General features: G+C 40.6%; 1 protein-coding gene and 1 long non-coding RNA gene across 2 annotated transcripts in view; one reads left to right on the top strand and one right to left on the bottom strand.

Annotated features, from left to right (window-relative positions):
• LOC148828808 (uncharacterized) overlaps nt 1–20,842 on the bottom strand; it is a 95,446-nt gene that overhangs the window by 18,937 nt on the left and 55,667 nt on the right. The gene's annotated exons all lie outside the window — the stretch shown is intronic.
• Nucleotides 3,663–11,779, top strand: zic3 (zic family member 3 heterotaxy 1 (odd-paired homolog, Drosophila)). Its single transcript, XM_088925478.1, has 3 exons — nt 3,663–8,216; nt 9,222–9,385; nt 10,004–11,779. Exons 1-3 carry the CDS (start codon nt 7,217–7,219, stop codon nt 10,184–10,186), a joined length of 1,347 nt encoding a protein of 448 aa, XP_088781604.1. The 5' UTR covers nt 3,663–7,216; the 3' UTR covers nt 10,187–11,779.

Raw genomic sequence — 20,842 nt, 5'->3', positions numbered from 1 at the left:
GTTTTCTTTGTAAAAGAAACTCCTATTCTGTCTGAGGTAAAGCACACACTTTATCTTGCCTTTTTAACGGTAGTAAACAAATTCTTAGCGGAATAAAGTGTGTGCTTGAAGGAAAGACCAGAAAGAGAAGTCCAATTGCTACAGCTACCACTGACCTTTTCCGCAAAGCGCGTCTTTTGTTAGAAACACACGAAGAACCACAAACTTAAATTGTGATGTGCGATGCTTAATGCAAAACCGTTAACACATACTGTACCAAATTAATATGAATTAAACTGGCCACACAGTGCACCGTTCTAAAAAGGGGCAAATAATTCAAATTCAATCAGACACCTTTCATTTATTTCCTGACACGGGCTGACTTGCCTTTATAATTGAGCCTTGAATTGTCTCCACTGCCGAATAGCGAAACGTCATTACTGCAAAACACGTCTCGAAAATGAGTCTTATGATATTCTAGATGTAATTTCTGTATACAAAATGTTTTATCCCCTCAGAAAATATGCCGTTAGGACTATGTTATATATTCCTAAATGATGACTAATATTAGGCTACTGTTTCAAGACTTACCTGCTTATCTAAACTTATCCGGCGTGTTTCCTCATAGCGCCACCAAGTTTAGGCTTTCTGCCACACAGGAATCTGAATAGATTGACTCTCGCTGCTTACTGGAGTCAGGAACTCGTATAGGCCTGTATAAAGAAGGGAACTACACACACACGCGTGTGATGCACTGTATACTGTATATTCACTGATTATTGTTCAGGCCAATTTGTAAAAATAGGATCATTAAAAATGTGTGTGTATATATATATACTGGGAGTTTTCTAACACGTTGAACTTTGTAGGGTTGCAGATTGTGACTTAGGCTACTATTAACGGATTGCTTTGTGTCTATTACGACAATCACGCACTGAACAACAGTCCAGATCTGTAGCAAATGTAGAAGTAAGTAATTTTATACATGCTTTAGGGCGTATGTGGGCCCTCGGACTGATCAAGTGCCAGAAAAGTTAACAGAGTGCAAATATTACGAGTGTAACTGGCTTTGGCTAAGAGTTGTGAAAAAGGGTAAGGCTACAGACCGGGGGTCTAATTACCCTCTGCCTGGACTGGGACTCTACAGGTTCCTAAACCACAGAGGTAGACGGGCAGGCTACTTGATACACTATGTCTCCGAGTATTTCGTGGCTTCGGTTGCCAATCAAGAGGCATTCACGCGCAGAAAGGGTCAATAAAAATGTGCCGCCGACTAAAAAGACAAGACAATAGAACCACCCAAGGGTCATAGGTCACCTAGTCACTGATTGAGATATTGGCAACTTTTTCTTTTCTCCGTCTCAAGAGTTAACTGGAGTGTCCTCCGACGAGCTACCAAAGCGCCCAAAACACGCTCTGGTGCCGTGACTCGGAAGACACACAAACAGTAAACACAACTAGCCTCGTTAAAGAGATGAGCTGAGGTACTGATACATATCAATCATGGCGGGAAAAGGAGGTGTTAACTATGTACCTGTTAGCTTCTGGCAGAGATTTAATTAGAGGCTTGCGTAAAATTGATCCGATTTCTTAGAAATATTGTTTTGGTAGAATTACCGTATCTAATGGCATTTGAACATATTAATTAAAGGTCCATAGTCTCACACAGGGGAATGCCAGCAACGAGGCTCCCTCTTCCTTTGGTTAGATTTTCGAAATGTGGCGCTTTTAAACGTTTCAGTAAAACACATGAAAAAAAACTGCGTATAATAGGTGTCAGACAAGACAAAAAAAAAGAAAATGTTAACTTTCATCCCCACAGCAATAAGACACAACTCTTCAGTAATAACCTAAAGGCAATAAATTAGCAAATTAAAATAACCGTCCGGCAAAAACCAATAAAACTTTGCTCCAAAAACAAAGTTAAAATACCTGTTAGTCGTGAAGTGAATTTTCATCGGAACTATAATGTATTTTTCAGTTGTTTTAATATTTCACACCGCTACAAACTGTCATTTGATTTGCCTATTGTATAAAGAGGTCCCGCCTCTTTAAAAACGTGTAAGCAATTTTAAAATATGCCTACATATATTAAGTAATGTACAAAACTAGATGATATCGTAGACTTTTCACACATAAAAAGAATTTAAAATACACACTTGAATGTAATAAAAACGCCTTAGCAGATTTTCTGTGCTGTGTCTAGTAACTATTGGGTTAAACTCTATGCATGTAGCACACGTTTCTGGATGAGAAAAGATACAATAACCCTCCTTACATAAGATGCATTACAAATGCATTGCGATGAGATTGAGAAGACTCGGGGGAAAAAATTAAGCCCAACTATCATGGTTTCAATTTTGAATATAATTTCATCAACTTTTTTTATGAGCACATGGTGTGTCCAGGTTAGCGAGGTTGTTGCTTTTAACTGATTTTTCACCAGGGTCTAATTTTTAAAGCGAACATTCTAATGAAGGTATATTTTAGCGCAATGTTAATAACAAGGAATTAAACTATATTATCATTTAATTAACACCACATAAGCGTATTCCATTAGTATTAAAGTCCAGAAATGTTGGCTGAAGCCTAAATCATTCCTCCCATTACTTTTCTCCAATGTGTGGGGTATTTTTTCTTTAAATTATTTTAATGACTTTGAAGGTTGTGCCTAGCTTCTTCGCAGCGTAAATATTTCAATATTTCATAAAATCTTTGTCTTGAGTTGAGTACGTGTTTTGGTGCGAGGCTGAGAAGGAGGAGGGGGCTGGATTTGGAGGTGGGGAGGAGCTGCAGAAGCAGATATTAAAATAATATCAAATTAAATTCTAATTTTCATAGCTCAAAAGTGTACAGGCGGAGATCAAATAAACACATTTAAATAATTGCAGTAAATACTGTGCTGTTTGTTAAACTTCCAGAACGCCTGAATAAGCATTGTTACTTTACAAAGGCAGCACGATTGACACACTGCTCAAAACCTAAATTCGGCAAGTGAAGAGCTATATTAATTCCGGCAGACGTGCTAAACGTTGTGTAACTCGGGGTTATTTTAAAGCAAATGAAAGTCAAGCCGTAGGTGTTAAAAACGCGATGCATAAAATACAGGAACAAAGCAATTCCCCGCAATGGGAACTGGTATTATTTTTAACTAATAAAACCAGAAACAATATTTTAGTTTGAAGTTGGAAGAGTGAAATACATGTGTTGCTCACAAACTCTTCCTTTTTTTTCCCAGAGGAAGTATCTACACGGTACGACGAGTGGAAACGTGTATACCGCCCCATAACGGTTAGCTGGACAGGGAAAGCTGAACTTGATAGCGACCCGCATGACTCAGGGATAACGCCTCGCTATGCTGATCTATCCACATGTAATCCAGTATTATCTAATGGAGGTATTATTTCTTATGCGATTTGTGTTGGTTGAAGGCGGCACAAAATGTGCGATATACATGCACAAGCATCTCGTTTCTGAAGTGCCGAGACATGTGAACGAAATCCATACTCTGATAGGCTTCATTTATCAAACGTAGCTATTAAAAAAATCTGAAATAAAACCGGACAAAGTTTTGTATATTTATTGGTTATTCATCTTCAGATTCTCATTTGTTTATTTTTTCCATTTACGGGCGTTTTCTTTTGACAACGGTTTGCCGACATCCGCGATATTTTTCACTAACGTTTTTTTTTCTTGCATTGGTGTATATGAGTGACATTTTTGTGAGTTTAAAAACAACATTTCCATCTGTACATGTATAATTATGTATATTTATTGCACCTGGACATGTGTGTTATGATTTTATATATAAAGATATTCAATCTTTCAGTTCAAATCCTAAACCTCTGAATTTCGCATGCTTTGTTTAAAAATAATCTAGTGAGCTCAGTTTTCAGTACTTCATGCCCTTTGAATCACCACCGAGTGTGTGAAATGCTCAATTTAAAATCATATAAGGAGTCGTGCCTCTATATTTAAGATAGAAAGTTCTTCATAAAATCCAGAGTAGTTATTTCTTGCATAAAATGTTTCCCCTATTACACAGCGAAAACATGATGACTCATACAACAACATGAGGAGCTCTGAGCACAAAAAAAATAAGGAACTCTGTCCTACACAACAGACATTCAATTCTGTTTAACCACAACGGCAAGAATAGTATTTAAAAGTACAAAATGAACCGGACTATATACGGGACCAAGCAAAGCATACAACTCCAGCAGAATTTAGGACCGTTCTACATATACACTCACGCACATATACAAAGGCACTGTTGTGTTGAAAGGGTTACAGTGGGTTAATAGAATTGACAGAAGGTTGTGCGTTGAACTTCTTCAAGAAAAAGAGTCAGACCGAGAGACAGATAACGTAAAACTAAGGAAACCCCTACTTATTTTGCACAATCTTTGTATTCCATACATCTGGAGGAATTTACGCTTGCGAAATTCAAGAACATTTGGGGTATAGGCTGTTTTATGATATCCCATAATCCGCACTCTGCTCTTTCCACCGACCAACAGTTGCTTTAGATTAGATTTAAAGACAGTAACCTGGAACTACACATGTGGCCTTTCTCCGAGTCAAAGGTCATCCACCCTCCCCTGTCCTAAATCGGCAACTTCAGAGCCATCATACAACAGAATACGTGGTTGATGATCTAATTGAATTATGCGTTTCTGTTATAGAGACAGCAGTGCACGTGCTTCTCGCCGTTCATTATTTTAACGCTACACCCGGACGGTGCACAGACCATATATAATAACCCGAACCAAGTCGTTTCGCTGCAAAGACCCAATAAAATTACGAAAAGGAAAAGTTAAGAAAACTTCACAGCCTGTCACTTGCGAAAGTGCAGAAGGGTCGCCATAAATCTTGAGCTATAACGCTTCCCAGTGTATTTATCGTCCGGGTCGTGTGAGGCAGAAAAAGGCAGACTGAGGAGAAATCACGGGGTGTGTACGTGTGTCAGCGTGTATCTGCCTGTCCGCATTTGTGTTCACAGCATTTGCTCCTGTCCACTTTTTAAAAGAGTCTTGCGTGGATCTTGAGTTCATCAGTGAAATACACACACAGCCGAGGAGAAGCGAACAGCAGGCCGGAGCACAGGCTGTAACCAACAGATGAGCGCTCACTGTCGTATTTTTCCGTTAACTTATTTATCACGCCCGATCCTATGCCATCAAATAAATCATTAAAAAAAAACCACGGGACGTTACTGTTGTTTCCTTTCACTGCGGAAAGTCCAGTATACAGGGGCTCTTTAACGGTCATCTCCGAGCTCTTACAATGTCCTTCAAGTACGTTAGAAAGAACACGCGCATTACTTCCCACGCACGATCTTACAACACTCTATCGACGCATCCCTTGGATTACAAAATAGCACTTTAAAAAAAATGCCCATAATTTACAAGAGGTAACTCACCTTGAAAGTTTAACATTATTCTCGATGCATGTGTTGTAAGACCGAGAGCTGTGTAGATGGCGCGTGAGTGCAGAAATAGCGATTTGAAGGTTTTTTTTTTCAGATCTCTAATAAAATAAAGAATGTGGGGCTCTATCCTGAGACTGATTGGGGAAGAGGATGTGAAAGGCTTTCAGTTATAAAGCTCTGCTTGAAGCGCTCAGCGCGTCTCTGAACTTGATCAGATTTTACGTTTCCTGCAGCGAGTCGGCGACAACCCTGTGAAACTGGCTCAATAGCCCGAGTTTTTTGGCTAAGCAAAAATCTGAGGATATTACAATTACTGCCATCTTTCTTCCCGTCTTTTATTTCCTACACCCTATAGTGCTTTGGAGAAAAAGACGAACCCCCTCCCACGCACCAACGCGACAGCGAGAATTCGGAACCCAGCCAGAGATCCTTATGTCCACGTAAAGCGAGAATCCAGAAATAAAATAATTGATCGTAAAAATTAAAAAAATAACGCATTCCTTTCCATTGTGAATTCAAATACACAATCTTGTTTATGGGAAATTTGTGCATTCGATATTTTGAATCAGTCTAACAATCTGTGTAAAAATGGTAGCAATGGTTATATTAATTACACAGTATTTTTACTTATGTTTGGGAAGAGGGCGATACAGCGACACAGTGCAACGACTGAGCAGCTCTGCTTCAGCAGCGCTTTATTAGAGCGAGCGTGTCAGGATGAGAAAAAACGCGTGCTATAACGAGAAAAAGTTATACGAAAAGAGAATCAAAATAAATCTACTGCAGTTTCAGGGTTTAGAAAGTTGCCGATTTTATTATCCTCTCCGTGCCCATATTTCAAAAGGCTGGGAAGTTTTATAGCTTCACCCAAGGGGACGATTTAGCTAAACAGTTCGCCATTACTAATTAAAAAGAACGGAGACAGCGTGTAGGACTTAATGGCATCTGAAGCATCACGAAATATAAATCGTCTCCTTTTCTCTGTGTTTTTCTAAAAAAAAAAAACCAATAAAATAAACGCAATAAGCAACTTTACAGACGACCCCGTCGTCGATTTTTTTTTTATTGAAAAGGCGCGAGCTGGGGGGAAAAAAGACCCAGCAACGCCTTTTAAAATAGTATTTGAAATGTGTGCGTTGTGTGTGTGTGTGTGTAAAAAAAACTAAGCAAATTAAAAAGATACGTTTCAAAACAGCTGGCGGGTTTAGAAAGAAGGGGAAATAAACAAGGCACAATTTATTCAAGCGAGAGAATATCCCGTAGCCTTACCTGCAAATAATGCCCTGACTGACCAATCAGATCGAAGAGCGGCGCTGATCTGCCATTTTCAATGCTAAACGGTGCCAATCAAGAGCGGCGCAGCCAATGAGCGCGCCGGGATCCCGTCACGTGCCGAAGAGGCCGCTAGGCCCTCATTGGTCAGCGTAGGGCTGCCTCCCGAGTTCATTTATGTGCAAGCAGTGAGTGATTGACTTTATCAGTCCAAGGACATCATTCACTTGGAAAGGGGGGGAAAGTTTGATCCTCTTTCTCAAGGATCACAGTTACGAGAGTTTTTCTCCCCCAGTAACTCCAAAAAAAAAAAAGGGGGGATTTTTTTTTCCGCCTTTTGCAATTTTTTTTTCTCCCGTGCACACAACCAAAACAAAAGAGAGTTACAGTTCTTCGGCGTTGTTTTGTTTTTACCGAACTCAGCAAACCTGGGTTAATTTTATTATTTTTTTTGTTCCGTCTCTTGTCCCTTTTTTTTTTTGTTATTGTTGTTGTTGCTGCTGTTTTTGGTTTGCTCTTCCCGAGTTGCTCCAGATGACGATGCTACTTGACAGCGGTCCGCAGTTCTCTGCGCTCGGAGTTGGGGGTTTCGGAACGCCAAGGCACCACGAGATGGGAAACAGGGATCCGGGTTTGGGGCTCAATCCCTTTGGAGAGTCCTCCCATTCCGCGGCGTTCAAGCTGAGCCCCGTGGCTCACGACATCTCTTCCAGCCAGACCTCGGCGTTCACCCCGCAGGCGTCCGGATACGCCACCGCTCTCGGACACCACCACGGCGGCCAGGTGGGCTCCTACGGCGGCGGAGCGTTCAATTCAGCCCGAGACTTTTTGTTCCGAAACCGCGGCGCCGGCATCGGGGATTCTGCAGCGGCCGGCGCCCAGCACGGGATCTTTGCTCCGTCGGCCGGCAGCCTGCACGGACCTCCGGGCATCTCCGACAACCCGGGGCACCTCCTGTTCCCCGGGCTGCACGAGCAGACCGCGAGCCACACGTCCCCGAACGGGCACGTCGTGAACAGCCAGATGCACCTGGGTTTGCGCGGGGATCTCTTTGGCCGGCCGGACCCGTACCGACCCGTCGCCAGCCCCCGGGCGGACCCCTACGCCACTGCCCAGCTGCACAACTACAACCACCCCATAAACATGAACATGGGGATGAACGTGCCGACGCATCACGGTCCGGGGGCATTCTTTAGGTACATGAGACAGCCCATTAAGCAAGAAATGTCCTGTAAGTGGATAGACGAGAACCAGATGAACCGACCCAAAAAGACCTGCGACAGGACTTTCAGCACAATGCACGAGCTGGTGACACATGTCTCTATGGAACACGTCGGCGGCCCAGAACAAAGTAACCACATTTGTTTCTGGGAAGATTGTCCCAGGGAAGGGAAGTCTTTTAAAGCCAAATACAAACTGGTAAATCACATCAGAGTGCACACGGGAGAGAAACCGTTCCCCTGCCCATTCCCCGGTTGTGGAAAAATATTTGCCCGCTCGGAAAATCTGAAAATTCACAAACGAACTCATACAGGTAAATACGGCGGCATGCACCCCTCGCGAGCAGTGTTCCGAACGCGCGAGCTTACATTTGCCTTTCCACGTTATTTCGCGTGCTAGCCGGAATCGCGCCGGCGGAGCTCAGAGGTCTGCGGAATGTGTCTCAGTTTAGGGATTACAGGCCTGTGTTGTTGTGTTTTTCGAGGGTGAGTTTAGAGGAGAGGAGACGAGCGCCGTGACAGCAATAAAAGAAGTAAGTTACAGTGATTCGAACACCAGCTGCTCGCGCCTGGAGAGCGTCCGGCAGACTCCATTAAAATAATTCCGTACATAAACATCATAAGGTATTATGCTAGATCTGCTGGGATCTTTTTAATTTTATTTTACAACAACTGTACTCTTGCTTGTTTTTGAACAAACGATGAAGTTTCTCTGGTCTCTGGGCATTTGTTCAGATACTTCTTGAGCTCAAAGCTGGACGATGTGTAAAAGTACAAGTGCAATGTTTAGTCTTAAGGCCCGATGATAACTGGAGTCTAACAATCAATGATGCTGCTATATCGGTGACATTAATGAGTCAAAATAAAACATCATTTACTTCCGTCCTATTTCTGATTGGCACATCCTAATTAATCACTAAAACGTTTTGGTTGTCTTTTTTGTGTATAGGTGATATTAAAGAAAATATATTACGGTTTAAAGCTGTTGATGTTGTATTTTTTTTTCATAGAAATTCACTTCATGTAAATAAGTAGAAAACTTACTGAATTCTGGGTAATTAAAAAGAAGCGGTCTGGTTATTTATTGGTGGGCAGTGTTAAACCAAGAAGACTGCCATTATTTGAGATTTAAGATATGTTGACATTTGCCCTTACAATTTCAACTGGAATAAAATCTACGAATATCCTTTCTCCGTATTTTCTAAGAATCATTATTGGCAACCGCCAAACGCAAGTTGCTGTTTTGTGAGTTCTGTTTTCCCTCATGCAAATGTAAAAGTTTACCACTTATTGCTTATTTATCTTACTTTCTCTTGTAGGTGAAAAGCCCTTTAAGTGCGAGTTCGAGGGATGTGATAGACGCTTTGCAAACAGCAGTGACAGAAAAAAACACATGCATGTCCACACCTCCGACAAGCCGTACATCTGCAAAGTGTGCGACAAGTCATACACACACCCCAGCTCTCTCAGGAAACACATGAAGGTAATTAACTGTTTATTTACCGGGTGTAAACACATTAACCTATTTTTTAGTCTCCTTGCAATAACAGCCAGAGACGGAAACAATGAATATGGGAAAATATTTAATTTTCAGCTCTCTCTGGTCTTTTGTTTACTGATTATACGCGTGGTGGTTCCGGAGCGGAGTAGTTGCTGACGTTTTTATCAAATGTAAAATCCTTATATCTACCTAAGTTTTATGGTTAGCCCATGTTTTTGCGCCATTGTTCTGTTTTAGGAATGGACAAATGTAAAATATATTTGGAGCAACTTAAGGATTTTATAGCGAAATGCTCTGGGTTGCATAACGAAAAAGACCTGTAATCAATGTTACACCACTAAAATAATTAAAAGCAGTGCATTATTATCGGGTCTAATTTGTCTTTTTTTTTCCCTAATCGGCATCTTTTTTGTGTTGTCTTCAAGCAGTTAAGGATAAACGTACTTTCATTACTGGTGGGACACCATCACCTTTCCTCTCCCCCAAAGCGTGATAAAAAGAGTTGATATATTTTTTTGCATAAATGGGAGTGATTTTCAGCCAACGTGTCTCCAGTGTCTCTAACAGACCCGCGCTGACCCGCTCTTGTTATCGCGGTAGGTTCACGAGTCGCAGGCCTCGGAGTCCTCTCCGGCAGCAAGTTCGGGGTACGAGTCGTCCACGCCGCCAGCCCTGGTTTCGACGAGCACCGAAGACCCGACAAAAACGCCTCCTTCAGCAGTGCAAAACACGCCAACTCATAGCGAGGGACTTCCGCCCAACTTTAATGAATGGTACGTTTGAAATCGAGCAAAGCAAGACTCTGAAATGGACCAAAAGGTTAAGGAAAACCTAAAATCCACACGCGCCCTAAGGTGTACAAAGGGGAAACGAAATCGCATTGGAGGACATGAAATTTTATTTCAGTAGGCATATAGAGCGTCGGGCAGGCCTCGTCCTTTCTCAGGATTAGAAACTGACTTTTATTGGGAGTACGAAAATGAAAAGAAAAATAGAAAGGGTTTCGTTTTTAGTTTCCAGGTTTCAGATAATTTTATTTTTCATTTGTTTTGGGTTTTTTTTTTTTAAAAGGAAGAATCTTTCACGGTGTGTTCTACGACGATGGTGATTTTCAATATCGCCTTAGAATTGATTGTTAAACCTTCACACAGTCTTAAGAAACGTGCCAAAGTCTTTTATGTCTTGAACTTGAACAAAAAATAAATATATACTCGTGAATGTATTCCTTGTTTGATGGGGTCGACTCTATTGTTAACGTCCGTTTTCAGGTGGAGAATGTGGTATTGTTAGAATACGATTGTTACCGTTGAATATACCGTTGCCTTTTGTAATAACTTTGTAAATACATATCCATGATGCCATATTTATCAATTTGTAATTTAATTATCGGCATAAGTTCCGAAACTGAAATGATATTTATGGAAATGTTTTCTAACAAGACTATGTACAGTTTTGGGTTATAACCATCTTAACATTAAAATCCTCGAATTTAAAGATCAGGTACTGCGACTGTATCTTTCTTTAAAATGTGGTAGAGAGCTATAAAACACGAGATCAATAATGTGCTGACATATCCTTTAAAAGTGTTCTGTGTTAGACTGTGTTAGCTTGTAGATACATGTCAGTGTACAACACCGTACTCGTAGAGCCTGAATATTTATTAGGCTGACAGATTGTCTAGTAAATCTTTGTCAGTATACTAATCTTGGTGAATTCACTTTCTTCTAATTTTGCTTTAATTTACTCATAGACTCAGCCTGTACAATGAATTTGTACAAGCAATTGCATCTCACCACACATTTAGGAATCCATCAATTAGCCATTAATCATATACATATATAATTATATACATATAATTATATAATGGCCTTAAAACACGTTACAGCCAATTAAGTTCACATATTTGCAGTTATGAAACTGGCTACAGTTGCCAGTCGAAAATTTTAGCAGAAAGATTACAATGATGTAAGTATTTTAAAACTCGTAAATGCGCAAAAACAACTGAGGTCCCCTTCAGTCGGATGTTTGATTACGTGCACAAGCCCCGTGGAATTTTACAGCAGTTAACTTTGTAATAACAGTTTTTTTTCTGTCCACTTGCACTTTAAAAATGTAGTTTTTTTTCTGGAATGTGAATGATAATTTAATGTTTGTAATTTTAAGTGGCCTTTGATCTCCAAGACCCGTATAAATACATTTTATGTTGAATGATTTCACGTCTACAAAACTCCATGTTAGTTTTTTTAATGAAGTGCATACTAAGATTTATGATATGCCCCCCATCCCATAGTGTGATCCATAGTTATTCCACAAAATGTGACATATTCTGCCCAAAATTGGTGTAAGAATAAAACTGCTGTTTTTTTCCCCCTCAAATCCTTTCTTTCGAATTATTTAAAGTTTCCTTTTTTCCAACCATAATCTTTGAAAGAAAATAAGTCGACCTCCTTAACTTTCAAAGGATTCAAATACAGTGAACGTCAGTTTTAAAGTTGAGGTGGCACACGTCTCTAGTAAGTTATTGAATTATCCATGAGAAGTAATTCTTTCCGTTTTCTAAACTGTATCTCCACATAAGGCATGAGACCACGATATTCTGGCGAGAACATAGAGAACGGTCTTTGACAAACGGAATTACACGTTTTTAATAACCTGGGTTTTGTGGAGAACCGAGCAATATTTGTGCTCGTTAGTTTAAAAACAAAATTTGATATACAACGCCGAACTTCAACGTACTTCTTAAAATATTTAAAACTGATCTTTCATTGCCTTCCTGGCTGTCTCACTATTGTAGCCTGAGGACAAAACAGGCAATCGACTTGAACTTGACGGTGGGAAGGATTCGTCTATTATCTTGTTTCTGGAGTGAAAGAGACAAGAAAAGTTTCTGTTGCCTGAACTGGTTTTCCTTAGGTTTGATCATAACCACCGAAGAGCACAGCACCCAGAACTCTTATAAGAACTGACAGCGTGTCCTTTCGTAACAGTGATACAGTTTTCCTCATCCCTCCGTGAATAGAGCGAGCTCTGAGCGCAACAAGCTTGTGTCTTATTTCAAAACTGCTATATTCTGGGACTCAATGTGAAACTGACATAATACGGCTGTGTTCCTTTCGAAGTCCTGCATATATCATCTGTATAGTTTTACCCGAGCACAGATGGAAGATCTACAGTATGACGTTTTGCGGGTCTGTAACATCAGGGCGAATCAAAGCTGAGTGAGTATTGACTGAAATGCGTGTCATTCCTGTACGCTCATAGCTTTGTCGTATTTTTATGGGGGAGGAAGCATGTGACTTTAGCAGGGAAAACGTATATTATTGTTTGTAATAATGAAAGACTCGCGACAGGTTTATAGAGTGATAGAAAGTCAAGTTCCTCAAGATCGTTTGCCTGGCTTTGGGTGTCAGTGTACACAAAAGTAAACCACCGAAATGTGCTGCATAATAAATATCAGAGGGGGCATGGCACGCACACACTGGAATATAATATATTAATGTTTAAAATCAAAACTTCTTCCAAATGCCAGTTCACTGTTAGACAACAGCTGTGAATCTCGCACATCTCGCAATCACGGAAATAGGAAAATCTGTCTCGACAAACGTTCTTCTGCCATCTTTAAGAGGCTATCGTCTGTCAATAATAGTTTAGGAATTAGGAATTAAGAATAGACTGAATATCGACTTACATTTAACATAGAAGCTGGGGGAAATGCAATGTGAATATTTAAAAACACGAAACCCCCTTTCACGTACAGTGAGGCAAAATGCAGTGCATGACAACACGAAACGAACACCACCTTCTGAAAGTTATCTGAAACAGAACGTGCCCACCTGTTTATGTGTAGTCTTGGGTAGACTCGGTGTAGTAAGAGCAATTGACAAATGTATAAAAAGTTTATGTTTATTAAATATAACAAACACGTGCTATTAATGTTTAATGCCAGTTGCACCTATTTTAAACCTTCGAGGTAGTTCATGTCATGGCGACCCTCTCCATAAATACAATTCAACGCTCCAGTTTAGCACGTCTCTGGTGTTTTCAAGTTCACAATCTGAGTGTAAATCTGTGGAGAGTGTTACAGACATCATTACCAGTGATAATCTGTTTTAAATAGGCTATTTTCGACACGTTATTCCGATCTATTATTGAAATACGCCACTTAGAACTAGTTTTTAATTATTATCTTAATTGCCAACACTTGGTCGGAACATGCAGAAAGTTAAAGCAAGCAAATATTCCTCGTGCACGTTTATTCCCTGGCAGATGCAACGTTACGATTCAGTTCAATACATTTCCGTAATTCGCTGTCTTTTCATCCCAACCCCCACAGACCCCCACCCCCATCTTCAGATACAAACAGTATTAAGAATTTATTTAAACCCCGGGTTCCCCCTTCTGCGCAGGCGTGCCCTATTATCTTCTCCGGCAGTTCAAGTTCCTTCTTTGACGAACCCAATGACGTCACAAGATGGCGCCAGGTACCCCGCTGAGCCACAATAGAAATCCTAAGTGAACTTGGGCGACTAAAACAGTCTTTGTTGTAACAGTTTAGTGGTAAACCAAAGAAGCCGAGAGCAATATTTTATTGGTTTATCGACATTAAAGTTAGTTGTATCACAAGGAGATGAGCCATCTCTGCGGATAAGGCCCGTCTTTTCCAAAAGGCTGCTTTCTGTGCGTGCTCAAAGGGGATTAGAGAGCGCTGCCAGTCACGTGGTCTAAGTGTTTAGGAGCCGCGGCTTGTCAGTAATGATGTTGACCGCAGCTTTAGCGTTGTAACAATGTAGTCTACGGCAGCGCCCGCCTGTGCACATTTTGACTGGTAGCGTGCACACGGCCCCAGGTTTCATGCAACCTTGCAAACATTTTTTTTTAATGAAAACTACGGTGGGGTGTGGAAGAAGACCGTGCAGAAGTTGTGTAAACTTCTCTTTAAGATACTGCATTTTAAAATTACTTTTCCATTGTGTGTATATATATATAGCGCATGGACGCTGGTCGGTGTAACCCGTGCACGATCATGTTTAACAGTTATTTCTCTCACATTCACTTACACCAGGCTAGCCCACAAAACGTAAGGAGCGGGCTACATTCCTTCAAGACCCAGAATTCTCAAATGTCCAGCGGTTAGGATGAATTAACACCGATTCGCTAGACTGATAGACAATCCCCAGATCTCCTCCTCCCGTCTCCTCAATCAGATAGCATTTGTTAGTTAAGCAGGGAAGCGCGGACTAAGAGGATAAACCGAAGCAAGCATGTTCCGAACGCTTTTTGTCACGCAACCGAGTTTATGGGGCGCTAATAAAGTCAGTGGCTAAATCGTGTCGCTCTGGCCCGCCTTGCCACTAGTGAGTAGACCTTCAGGTGTCCAGAGACGATGCGTGCAACTCACTGCCACTCTGATTTACCATCAGCTTTCCAATGTTCGAAATAAAAAAAACCCACGATCTTTTGGCCCAGAAAAACAAACAAACGGTTTTACCATAAAATTATGTTACTGCAAAATATGTTCCTGATTATGTTAGTTGAACAGCTATGAAATCCGTGAACTAACATGTGTAATTCATTTCCTGTGTCATATTCTATGCAAAGTTGCATCAGACTATTTGGAAAAGTCTGAATGGCGTCTTCCACTGGTGTTAACAGGTTTTTCTTTTATAAACAGAAAAGATTGTTTTATACAGACTATCTGTACAGTTCACATAGTTTCATAGAACTAACATAAAATAATAACTGTTGCCATTTACGAGATAACGGTATTTGTCATTGTTACGAGGAAATAAAGGACAAAAAATCTTGCAGGATCAACGAAATGCTAAAATTAGATGAATTTCATTAATGTATAAAACATGTGAGCTATTTAAGCATTCTGTTGCAAAATCGACGTTTATTAGTAGCCTATTAGTAACATCAACTTTGAGTTTGACCGAGCATGAAATATTTTAACTGCATCTCTGTTCAAAAGCCGAGAAAATGAGCTTTAACGATAAGAAATCCGCAATCACGTTTCTGGCAGCTTGATCATAAAATATTGATCTGTTGGTACTAGATTCTCTACTAAAACATCAAGAATCTTTTTCTGCAAAAATGAAGACTCTTTAACAGTTGTGGATTAAAATTTCGGTACCCCTTTACTTTGCACATTTTCTTTGGGTTTTTTTTAACATTCACTTGAAAGTACAGATCTCGCATTTTCTAGTAACAGGAACAAAATAAACGACGCCCTTTGCATAAGAAAATCTTAGTGGTTTACGAGTGTAAATCACATTCTCGCCTGCTTGCTGGCAACATATTTTAACATGTGCGACTACCTTGGACGAAATGAGTATTGTCGCTGTTGTTTATGGTTTAAACTGACACAAGTGCCGTGTTCTATTCTGGGATAGCCTAGACCTTTTGCGAAAAGAATACCATGTAAACTATAGGAATTAAAAACAATTCTGTCGTACTTGTCTGTTTAGTTCTTCTTGCTTGCTCTCTTAATTAAGTCTCGGTTTATAGGATACATCTGATCTGGGACACCATTTTTTTTCCAAAAACTAACAAGAGTAACATTCACGGCACCCTCTGTCGGCCAGATGAACTTTAAAGGCTGGATATCTAAAATAAACGGAAGGAAAATAGAATGCAGGCTGCTTCCAGGTGTAATATTTTAGGCGCTTATTAATATTGTCTGCAGACGCGGCCGAACCACTAGTCCTAGCATGTGTGTGGCCGACCAGGTCGGGTGTGCTTCTGGAGTCATAAATTATTGCAGCACCTCGGGTTGTGCAGTATAGTACTACCTCTGTGCATCTATGAAATGGCCTGTACCCACACTATTTTACCACCCAAGGGTGTGAAAGACGGACATTAAACTTATTTTACAACCTTTTTGGGTGCGTTATGGTAGCCTAATACATTTATTCTAAGACCCATTTTTCTTATTGTCTCCTAAAGGCACGCGGTGTTGAAATAACAATTAATTTAGTTTGCCAATCACCTTTTTCAGACATTCTCCTCATCTTTCCTCTTTGAAGAGGTGGGGGCCTTATTACCTCTAAGAGCACACGACTGATTGTCTTCAGAAAAAAATGCTGCTCTCCACTATGTATGTACTGCATATTTCACACACTGCGCCTGGCGTTCACATTTCTGCAGAAAATTAGAGAGGTAACTCTGGTGTTGTCGAAAGAGGTGGGGGTTCAACAGGTAGAGAAGGTCTTTCTCTTTTTCCTTTATAATGTGCTGGACTGCGTATTGGAACTGAAAACCAATCCCGTTTGTCAATAAAGTGAAAAACAAAAATCCCATGGGCTCGAGCTGGCCAGCTACTCTTCAAACAGCGTCGGGGACCATTTGCGATTTCGGCAGCGAATTTCTCCAGGAAAGTCTGCCGCGAACAGGGGGCTTGCTAAGACGTTCTTTACGTCCTTTTGATGCGGTAAAAAAAAAAAAAAAGATTAAAAGAAAAGTGGAAGTATTATCACTTTGATTGAGAAGAGGAAATGGTCATATACGTCTACCTTAAAAACTACAATCAGATATTTTTCGTGATTTTGAAGGACGATATGAGAACCGTTTTAAAACCGGGGCTTTCTTAAGTTGCTTAAACGTTTGAGCGCTGTAGCTGGGATAGAATTACGTCCGTATCCAAGGCAGAAATTTGAGACTCCACTAAATTCTCACTAAATACTCCCTGTACAGCTTGTACATATTTCTAGAAATTCGTGGATATCAGTGTCTTTTTTCAGCACTGCACCGTTTCTCAAGTTCCTCTGTTCACATCGGAAGTAAGGAAACAAAAATATATTTTTTAGCTTTTTCCTATTTAAGTTTGGGGTTTTTTTTTTAGCTCCGTCTTCTCCAAATAACCATCAGGCAACCAACACCGAATTTTGTGAAAGATTATCAACAGGTAATTCTGAGCTGCAGCTTTTCCTCTTTAAGAATGTCTTTCCAGCTTTTAAATTCGTACATCATTTTACATATTACACGTGTGTGTGATTTAAACTAGTGCGAAAAGAAACGTGTTTTTGGTTTGTTTGTATTTTTATGATGACATTACACGATTGATTGTTTTGTAGTCTGACACAATCGGGGAAATGCTTAGTTCATTACTGATGCTTGTTTTCACCTTCAAACCAGCGGGAAAGTGGTGAATATGCAAAAAGTTAATGGGAATAATAATCCAGGATATGCCTCTTTAAAATCTTTTATGGAGACCTGTTGCAGGTTAATTGTAATGCTAAATAATTTAGAGAAAAAACAATGGCATTGTCATTTAGCTCAATAACAGGATTAAAGATCTGTAGATGGGGTCTTTAGGAAAATTTACATACCAATTTAAACCACGATCGATTGTTAAGCACGAAGTTTAAAATAACTATAAAGTATCATAGGGTCTGTTCTCTACCAAACCCTTTCCCCGATCACATAAACGCGACGATCAATGTTTTAAAACTTTATTAAACTGCAAACATACACTTTCGGTACTATGAACTACAATGTATTATTTATTTAATACATCCGATCTCTTATGCGGTCATAATACTGAATTGCACTGCTCTCGTCTGGCCGTTCTAGTGATTTGCTTGTGTAAGTTTTTAAACAACCAGGAACCCTCATAAGAAAAAAAAAACCCCGGCAAGAATCTGATAAATGCAATTCACTGCCACAACGAGGAAAAATAAATGCATTTTGTTGTTTTACGACATCTCTGATCTGGCTTTAAGTTTTGGGGGTTTTTTTCCCCGAGAAGTCTGCTGCCCTGACCTCACAGATGACTCAATTCTTTGACTCTGTCCGCTTCCTTCTCTCTCCAGGCAGGCGGTTGTAAAATGCCTGACACTTTTTCCTCCCCCCTCTCTCTTTTCTCCTTGAAATATAACCACTGCAGCAATACCACAATAATATCAACAGCTGGAGACTTAATAATTCCCCGAACTCGAGTCTCCCCAAAAGGCAACACCTGACACGTGCACATTTTAATGGAGATCAGTTCTGAACTGCAGGACCAAGAGCTCTAGATTACAGCCTGCAATGTGCTTACTTCGGCACTCCGGACAACACAGCGGCCCACACAACGCACTGAAGAAACGTTTCTCGTGCTAGTTCTAATTTATGCGATAAATTAACCAGACGTTAACTATGTGGATTGTACCGGTTGTCAGATGTAAACGTCATATGACAAAAAGCGATTAAGGCTGCATTAAATTGTTAGTGGAAGTATGAAGGTTCTTCTGGGGCTAAAAATAAAGAAAAAAATGCTAACCAATCGCTTTTGGTGATTGTATTTGTGACACACATTTTAATAAACATCACAATATTGCAGGGATAGTTTTCCCCCACACGGATACACACGTGTTAGGGTGCGTTCTGAAGTTTTTTGTTTCGTCTGTAAGGGAAAAAAAAAAAACTTATCGTTGTAACGGTACACTATCGTGAATTTCATAATGGGGAGTTCTCAATTAGCCCGACCTAGAAATAATGTTGTTTTCTTCGCGAAATGCTGAAGAATCCTTTGATAATAAATTTTATGCCCAACAAGAGACACTTTTAATTCCTTAGCATATGGGAAGGTGTCAAAAACGTGATGAATTTATCCTCAGAGCTGGCATATGAGTTGAACTTAATGGATCCCAAGTGTGGAAATCGAAGCGGTGCGCTTTATTCAGACAAGCAGATGTTCAGCCATGGCAATACAAGCAGGTCTTACAATGGCGTTTTGTAGTTTGATGGTCTCATTTTCAACTCTAATGAAAGACGTATTAATGAGCAATTGCCTTGCTTCTCATTTCCCCTGTCCGCGTTATCTGCGGTCCCAGGTGTAAACGTCAAGTCCCCCTCCGCAGTGGACAACACGAGACCAGGGCCAAGGAGCAAGTCGACGGCGAGTGAGGCCAGGTTAATGGGTGATGGTATCTGATCAGATAAAGCCAAACTCGACTTTGCCATTTTGCAAGGTTGTCGCACAGATTGGGAATGTGGCGCCGTCCTGTGTTGTTTTCCCCTCTTTGAACTCTTCTCAGAGCAGATATTTCTCGTGTTTTCCCACAAGATTTAAAATATTCATTTCGTTCACTTGCTTTCATTTTTTTGGGACGGACGAGAAGGAGCCAAGAAGTTTAACTCAGTGAGAAATACCGGAAATTCATGCAAACGGGTTACCACCACAATAGGTGTGAGCGCAATCCCTCTACACGCGAGTTTGGAACATGAGCGAAATGAAAGCCAACATACTTCTTACATCCAAGCCATTCGCCTGGGTTTTAGATTTTACATGTTTTTTTTTTTATTTGCCTTTTCATCACCCATCTCTTGCAAGGTGTGCGATGCGAACGTCATTACAGCAGGCCTGACGTTCAGCGGTTTAGCTCGATCCGCGTTCTTCTAACGTCGACCTGAGCTAATTTTTGCAACTGAAAGAGCGCCTCGCGTCTTTTGTGTCTTGTCCCGAAAGAAGTCCCGCTGGGCTCAATGGAGAGCCTCGAGGGATGGGCAGACAGATCAATACTTTATTCGTACCCCTTCCTTTATAATTGCTGGTCAGGGATGAATATTCAAAAAAACAAAAACGAAAGAAAACAATGAATATCTTAACCCCTTCAACTGGAACGCTGGATTTGTAAAACCCTAAATTGACGTAAAAGGACGCTCGGAAATCCTGAGATTAGTTTAGTAATTACTGACCAGTCATTAACCATGGGAAAGTCTTCATCACTGTCCGTCCGCTGATTGAATTTGCAAGCGCTCATCCCTCTGCAAAAGCTGATGAGACCGACAGACAACAAAACTATTCTCACCGGCCGTCTGTTTCCAAAATCGCCCTGCTGCTCCAACAACACCTACTGTGCAAGAGTTTTGGTTAGTACACCATATAGTTTTTCAGGTACATATTGTAAAACATCTTCATTTCCAAAAATCTCTTGTCTGAGCTTCTGTTGCACAGTATTTAGCCCAGTGCTGGTGTTTTGGCTGTAAAATCGTTTGTACAAGAACCTTGAAAATCAATGACACTCTGTCTGCAATACTAAGACTTCTGGAAGGAGAAAAACGTAAGGCACAATGAGTGTTGAGAAAGGAGGCTCGGGTATCACAATCGGCACACGAGTAGCAGCCGGGAAAGGCAGCCCTTTCCGATGCCTGCATCTTGCACGCGTAACTTTTATATCTCAATCACGCTCTTCAATGAGAAAAGCTCGATGAATCTGCCTTCTAAGAGCTCGGGGTCTCCTTTCCCCCCAACCCACTTATTCCAGATTCTCAGCGCTGCATTCTTAATCTGCGATCAGAAAGTGAAACACCTGATTTAGATCCGAAATGTGAGTCCAAACTGAGCGCTAACCTTTCATTGCATAATGATTTTACGATCATTTTTAAATCTCTCCAAAGCGTGCTTTGTACTTCAAATGTTTAGAGTATTAATTAATCAGGCTGCCAGCCCAGGAGTCT

Source organism: Atractosteus spatula, chromosome 9, assembly GCF_055471065.1.
Source record: "Atractosteus spatula isolate fAtrSpa1 chromosome 9, fAtrSpa1.hap1, whole genome shotgun sequence".
Lineage (NCBI taxonomy): Eukaryota > Metazoa > Chordata > Actinopteri > Semionotiformes > Lepisosteidae > Atractosteus > Atractosteus spatula.
The sequence above is the reverse complement of the archived record's forward strand: the minus strand, read 5'-3'. Positions and strand labels throughout refer to the sequence as shown.